This window comes from Stylophora pistillata, chromosome 9, assembly GCF_964205215.1.
Source record: "Stylophora pistillata chromosome 9, jaStyPist1.2, whole genome shotgun sequence".
NCBI lineage: Eukaryota > Metazoa > Cnidaria > Anthozoa > Scleractinia > Pocilloporidae > Stylophora > Stylophora pistillata.
In genome coordinates, this window is record NC_142527.1 from 31,414,161 (window position 1) to 31,421,660 (window position 7,500).

General features: G+C 38.5%; 1 protein-coding gene across 1 annotated transcript in view; it reads left to right on the forward strand.

Moving 5' to 3' along the window:
- Positions 1 to 5,050: 5,050 nt before the first annotated feature.
- The window catches only part of LOC111326303 (QRFP-like peptide receptor), a 2,669-nt gene continuing 219 nt past the window's right edge, over positions 5,051 to 7,500 (forward strand). The window contains exon 1 of the mRNA XM_022930270.2: positions 5,051 to 7,500. This exon is cut by the window's right edge and continues 219 nt beyond it. Within this exon, the coding sequence (XP_022786005.2) occupies positions 5,088 to 6,092 (1,005 nt within the window). The 5' untranslated portion in view covers positions 5,051 to 5,087 and the 3' untranslated portion in view covers positions 6,093 to 7,500.

Here is a 7,500-nt window from a genome sequence, read left to right on the forward strand (position 1 = left end):
ACTATCCTTCGTCAGGCAGGATAATAGGAAATTTGGGATCTAACGCATTAAGCATTGATAACTCAAGAAAGTAAACAGGAGGATATAAGGTATGGGATCTCTGATTTATGTCCGGCTCTATCTTTTTCTTTTGTTCTGAAAAGCCAGAAGATTCTTCAATTAATGATGCACCGGTACGCGATGTTTTTTTTTCCGAGCCGATGTTTATCATGGTTGTAATACCTTTTAACCCTTCTAATGTAGCTGAATTAAAAATATTCATGACTAAACCATGTTTTGATCCATAACACCAAAAAAATGATGTAAAACCAAATTTTACCCAGAAGATGAGCTTTAATTAAAAAGGTAACTTAAATTACAACTGAAGAGATCAAGAATTGTGGCCGCAATTAAAACGATTTTAAACTAATTTTGACCTTTTTGGAATAGTGGATGTCTGTCTTTTTGGGTTGATCACGAAACAGACGTCTTTACTATGACTAGAAGCCCCTTCAGTTGCGTTTAAAAAAAAACTTAGTTAGCCCAAACCAACCCTCAAATCTCCAACTTATCATTTCTCAGACGACGAGAGAACCTCTTTGTCAGTTTCGTTGTCATCTTCATCGGAATCGTCGCTTGATGCAAGTGCTTTTTCTTCGCAAGGTTCAACCGTACCTGCAACTTCCTTTTCTTAAACCGACCCAAGCTAAGTGTCATGTTTTGTTACGCACAGTAGAGCTTGCGGAAGAAAGAAATTATTCGTTGTCGGTCATCATTTCAAGAGTATTTCGAGGCTAACCACAACAAATTACAGTTGGCGTACCGTAGAAGATGTGCATGCGTCAATTACAACTTTTTAAAGATATCACATCTTTCTACGACATCAATTGCCAATCGACGGAACCACTTAAAAAAATAGGAGTTTAGTTATTTTGAAATTTTTTTTATCGAAATTGGATTTTACGTATGATAGAATAAAAAAAAAAAAGCAACATATGACTTTATGTAAAACGGTGCGGGGTGAATAATGATGCTTCTTGAAAGGTTAAGACATCTACTCCGACATGATTGTTGATTTACATGCGCCTTTGTCATATCTGTTTGTTCAGCCAGCGTGTCACATGAGAGAAACGTCATTCCCTTTAAACAGTTCTGTAAAGAACTTATACTCTCATTGCCATTGCTCATTTCTGCTCAAACTTTTAATTGAGCCATCAAGGCAGCCACATAGCTATACGCCAAAATACACTGAATCTGATTCAATTGTGGATGGTTAGTGATGCAAGCGTCATATGCATTCTTCTGATGTAATTTGAATCTTGGCAGGAGCTTCGCATGCTGTAGTTCAGTCTCTTGATGATTTGCATACCCGCAGGAGCTTTTATCTTGAGCATGAAAATAAAAATGGCGCTAACGATAGTTGAAAGACATTTAAGTCTCTCTGATTTTCTTACAATGAGGCCCACTTCCTAGGTTTGCCTGATGCTTCAATAATTCCTCAACCATATGCTGCAGGCTAAAGAACGATTCACGCAACCCGAATGCTAATGTGACACTAACTATGGAGACTTGAAATAATTCGCCCAGGTTAAGCTGAGCTGGTGTTTATGGAGTTTTTCCAGGTCTATTTCAACATTCAGTCAGCCGGCCATACGAATGTTAGCTGTCGCAATCATCTTGTCCAATTTTTCTTGTTTAATTATCCTAGAGATCCTTTCCAAATTTGAATTTGAACGAAAGAGAGGTCATGCGGAACTTTATTTTTGTCAAATTAGCTTCCGTTCTCGCCAAGTTTTCTCCTTTTTCGCGCCTGGGCAAAAAGGCGAAGAAACTTCGTCTTCAAACAGGTTGAACACAAATATTTAGGTAGTACAGCGTCAAATAATTCCGCAGATGCAAGTTTTGAAGGTAATTTTTCAAAAAGGTCTTTCCCATATCATAGCACGGCGCAGCGCCAATAACTCAAGCATAGAAACGAACTATTTCAACGCGACAACGTGATTCTGGCTGCCTCTTTCGATATCATTGCGACATGATCTACTAAAAAGAAAATTTTAAAAAATTACTGTATTCTTTAACTAAAAAATTCAGGATATGTAAAGCTTCAAAGTGCCTCTGTCCACCAGCCATCATACTTTAATTTAACTCTTCGGGAGCAGGGCTGGCGTAGTGGTGGCGCTCGCCTTCCAGCAATGTGTCCCGGGTTCGATTCCCGGACTCGGCGTCCTAAGTGGATTGAGTTTGTTGGTTCTCTAGTCTGCTCCGAGAGGTTTTTCTCCGGGTACTCCGGTTTTCCCCTCTCCTCAAAAACCATCATCATTTGAATTTATTTAATTTAGAGTTTATTTAAGATTTACACACGACCCCACAAGCTGTTCAGCTTTAAAACATTATCGTGTCTAAACGAAGGTGTTATTATTATTATTATTATTATTATTAATATCATTATTATTATTAATATCATTATTATTTTATCAGCAGTTGTGCCGATAAAGACTTTGTACTAAGAACATAAAGGCCAAAATTGACCAGAGAATCTTGAAGTTAAATTATAGAAAATAACGGTAAGACACTATGTCAATTCAATTCATGAAGGAAAGCTTTTGTTATCTGCCCTATTAAACAATTGTTTACTCACGACAGACCCTGTTGGGTGTTAAAATCGAGAAATCGATGTCGGATTTCCATCAGTGAAAATAAATATATCGGGATGAAAATTCTAAGTGATTTTAATCCCTGTATGGAAAGTTATGAATTCTGGCATATATTCCTTATTCGCCCGCTATTTCAACATGACAGTGCATATTTAAGAGCCGTACTGAACAATTTCAAAGTCATGTATCTGTGAAATCGAGATAAGAATTAAGTTGAAAAGTTCCAAAAAGCAATTTTTTCTTCTGTCATTTCAGTGCGGGCGAATTTCGCGGATGTTTATTTACTGGGAGTGCGAGACAGAAATATCCAAAGCGGAGCGGAATTGGCGCGTTGTCGTGTTGCTGTTTCTATTTTCTTGGATAAATGAAGAATTTTCCTGGTCGTCTAGCTGTTTTTCTTCGTTGAATTCATCTAATAAACTTGGAAAATAGCATTCAAATTATCCGCCATTTTTTTTCGTACCTACAATCCAATTCTTTGCTTGCGCGATGCGAGAAAACCTGTTTAACCGGTACTCTAGAGTACAAATAACGCGTGATGTTTGTACTCGTCTATGGCGTTTTTTGTACTCTACGAAGTGTAGTTGGATCGTAAAATGACATACTTGGAACACTGTTTTCCCAAATTCCCCCAGATTTCCTACATTATCCTATATTACAAATCTACATTCCACCGAACGAAACTCTCTCTTTTTTACGTCTTCCGGTTCCTTCGACCAGAAGGTTAATTACGTATTCAAATGTGTTTTAAAATACGGAGCACCTGCATTAACACTCTGCCAGCAGAAAACTTGAGAAACTAAAAAGTTGCCTTTTTTAACTAATCTTGACTTTTCGCACCTAAAGCAGGTTTCCAGCTGGCTTTTTTGTTTTTTCTTTTTTGGTTTTTTTTTTTTCAAGTTGATGAATCAAAATCATCGAAGAAATCTAAGAAAAAATTGGTTTAAATTACAGGAACGGACTGTTAATGGCCGTTTTTGTCATATGGTCATTTTTGCCGATCGCATTCCATTTTGAACGTATCTAATGTAGCTATCCAGTACAACAACTTCTCGACGCAAACTTTCTTTTAAAAGTTGCTCCAAACAGAGTGCGTTATCTTTTACTGTCTTATCGCGTAGAGTTTGCGTTTACGTGCGTGTGAAATTCTCACGGTGACAGCATGTTCAGTACCTCAAACGCCATTGACAACCGGTTAGTGAAGGCGTTTGTTATGGTGGGGATTAGAGTTGCATGTAATATGTCCTAATTTAGTGGATAAAGAAGCAGTGGCAAAACGAGGAATCGTGGTCGTTTTTAATCAAGAGCATTTGGTCTCGTTTCCCAGAAACCTTGAATGATCCAAAGCAACTATCCCTAGATTCATTATGTTAGGGGTTATATTCTTACAAAAATAGTATAACCCTCACACACATCATGTAACAAAGACTTGCTTCAAAGCCAAATAGCTACCAAACGGTGTTCGTTAGTTTGACCTCTGCCGCATTTGAGCTTTAATTAGTTTTTCAGTAGTGACTTTCAAAGCGAAAGGCACAAGCCCGTGTTGTACGTGGATGGATTATAAATATAAGCCATGTTGGATTTCAATTCATTTTAAGCCCCACGCATGCAAACATTTAAGTTTGATATTCGTGTCCGGCTGTCTCGAGGAGATGCGTGCCCGATACCCGCATTAATATTCAAAACAAATCATCTTGAAATGTTAAAATAAAGGACTGATCAGGATTAAACTCAGTAGTTCATCAGGTTCATCAGTCTCGGGCTTCTGAATTTTCAAACCGTTGGACGAGGGAAGCAAGGTTGTCAAGCTTGTCTAGAGGTATACGGTGTCTCTTAGTCTACATCAACCTGAAGAAACACTCGGATCATTGAAGTTGAAATGTATTTATTTTCCTTATTTTCTCTTCCTTTAGAGCTAAGAGATTACAAATTTTTAAGGTGGCAGTGGTCTCCCATACATGCTATCGCAGGTACATTGTAATGTATTGTCAAAAGGCAATTAACGCCTCTAAACTCAATAATTTAGAGGAGAATAAGTTGATGTTGCAAAGCGAATTCAAGGGGAGATTGATTTTCTGTTCCCAAAAACAAATTCTATAATGTGCCATGGTGTCTTTACATACTATATCGTTCATTATCTCAAGTGCTATTTTTGTTCTACCATGTATTAAACTGGGAATGAAAGATTAAGTGAAATGAAATCGTTAGTGCTACCGCTTCTTTCTGATAATCTGTGCTAACTTCGTGTCTAAACCTAAGCATTACCTTCACTTTGATTCTTAGATTCAATATCAATCACAAAGTTATAAGTATTTATCAAGAAACTCGAAATGTGTTTTTCCTTGCCTGTTCCTGTTTCCAGCAAGGAGCTACGGCTGTTAACTCGTGATTCATCAAATAGTAATATCAGGGTCATCTTATCTAATTTTAGCAACAGAAAAACAGAAACCGAAGATGACATTAAAAGAGACCGAAGTGGTTATCCTCACAGTCCTGTACGCCATCGCCATGCTCGTAGCATTTGCAGGGAATGGTTTCCTCATCTACATCGTGTGGAAGAAGCCTGAGGTAAGATCACTGACAAGCTTCATGTTCGTCAACATGGCCATGGCTGATTTGCTGGTGACGTTGGTTGTGATGCCCTGGTCGATTACCCAACTCTATACAGACGGCTTATGGATAATATCAGGAATAATGGGAGATATCACGTGCAAATTTTTCGTATACACTGCCTACGTCACTATAACGGCGTCGATTCTCTGCCTGACATTCATGGCAGTCGATAGGTACTATGCCATTGTTCATCCCTTCCGTCGCCATCTTTGGTTCCGGAAGCCTAAACTGACAGTACCATTTATTTGGATCTTGTCATTGGCCTCCATGTCCATTTTCCCTGTTGTTCAAACCGTGGAAGACCACAATTCCCAATGCATGCTATCCGTTTACGTTTTGGGTGATCCATACAGGGCTCTGCGAGGAATATTCCTCTTCCTAGTAGTGGTCAACTATCTGATCCCTTTGAGTGTTATTTCTGTCCTTTATACTATTACCGCATGGAGGTTATGGTTCCATGTTGCACCTGGAGTGGAACATTTGACAGGAAACCGAAAGCAACTCGAAACCTCGAAGAGGAGAGTTGTTAAGATGCTCATCATTGTTACCTGTGCCTTTGCCCTTTGCTGGCTCCCAGCACAGGTGGTCCACATGATATTTGTCATGCAAGCATGGAATATTGAAGTTGATCTTCAAGACAATGTCATGTTTCTGTGTTTTTTGTTTGGTCACGCCAACAGCGCCATCAATCCATGGCTGTACATATTCCTGAGCAGCAAGATCAATACGGCATTTACAAGAATCGTCCGTAGAAAAAGCAGCCGGTCGCCTCCGAGTCTCAGTGTCAAAACATCAAATGCCTTTTTGCCTGAAGACGAAGCTGTCAAGAAAGAATCAATACTGTAATCTCTGTCATAACATGAAACATTTATCACTAATCTTGGTAATTATACCTAAGAAAGCGAAACTTTCTTAGAACTTATTGAATATGAACCCATATATACGGTGTGATAAAGGTAATAAGCTAAGTAATTAACATGAAATTGAAAATTTCAACTGATTTAGACAACTGCTCTATCGGCTGCCAACAATTTAAGAAGGGATCAGATTTTGTTTTGTTATTGTTTTCGTTCTCAATTTTGACAGCAAGTTATCTCTCTCCAGAGAGAGAGAGGGAGAGAGAGAGATTTTATTTCAAGAGGGTAGCACGTGACAGTAGTTAAACTGATAATCCTGTGGCCCTCTCATCCCACCCCAGAACATCCATCACACAGTAATCTCATGTGTGGAAAATTAACGTCTCCTACCCCAACCCTGCAGGAGACGGGACCTCCATTTATTCGTCCCTATCCGAGAAGACTAGAATATCTAACCATTTCTTGATGTCATAGAAAGCTAGCAAATTCTTCTCAATTATTTTAAGACCCTGAGTGTTGGTCCGGTCGGGGCCCGAACCCTCGACCTCCCGCACTACAGTCCAGCGCTCTATCCATTGAGCTAGCCGGGAGGCTGGAAGTAGTTAGAGTTTAAAATTCAAAGTTATTATGCAAATCTTTCATTTTTATCAATCATGTAAATCAGTTGTCGTCAAACGAGGTATTTGAGAGTTCTTTACCTAGGTGAAGATACATAGTGGTGGAAATTTTAGAATTGGCCGGTAAGTGCGCTCCAAGAGCACAATTGCCTTGTGCAGTGTATACTAATTTGGTTTGTTTTATTTATAATTTTCGAATTGATGATAAAGAATCGTTCCCCTCAGTTTTAATAATTATATACCAAAAAATGATAGATTAAGTGCCTGTGATCCACGCAAGAACGGTTACCAGCCGCGTAACGAGCCTCGCGCTCTTAGCAACCAAAAAAATACCTGGGTATCCAGCAGATAATCGGTACTTTTACTCCCCATTCTATGCTGGATACCCATGGAATCTAGTAAAAACATGGACTGGATTGGATTAGTAAAACATGGATTGGATTGATAAAATATGGATTAGTAAAACATGGATTAGTAAAACATGGATTAGTAAAACATGGATTAGTAAAACATGGATTAGTAAAACATGGATTAGTAGAACATGGATTAGTAAAACATGGATTGGTAAAATGAACGCTAAATAGGGCGAGTTACATTTTATCTTACTTTTAGTAGTATTTTATCTTACTTTTTTACTCTTACTTTTCAACCAAATTATTTCGCACAAAATAGACAGTTTCATTTAAATACCGATGTTGCTTTTGCCCACCCACAGGCGGTTTCAATCGAAAACAACATTCCTTTACCATTAGCTGTGGTTACACTCACCTCCTTCCCGAG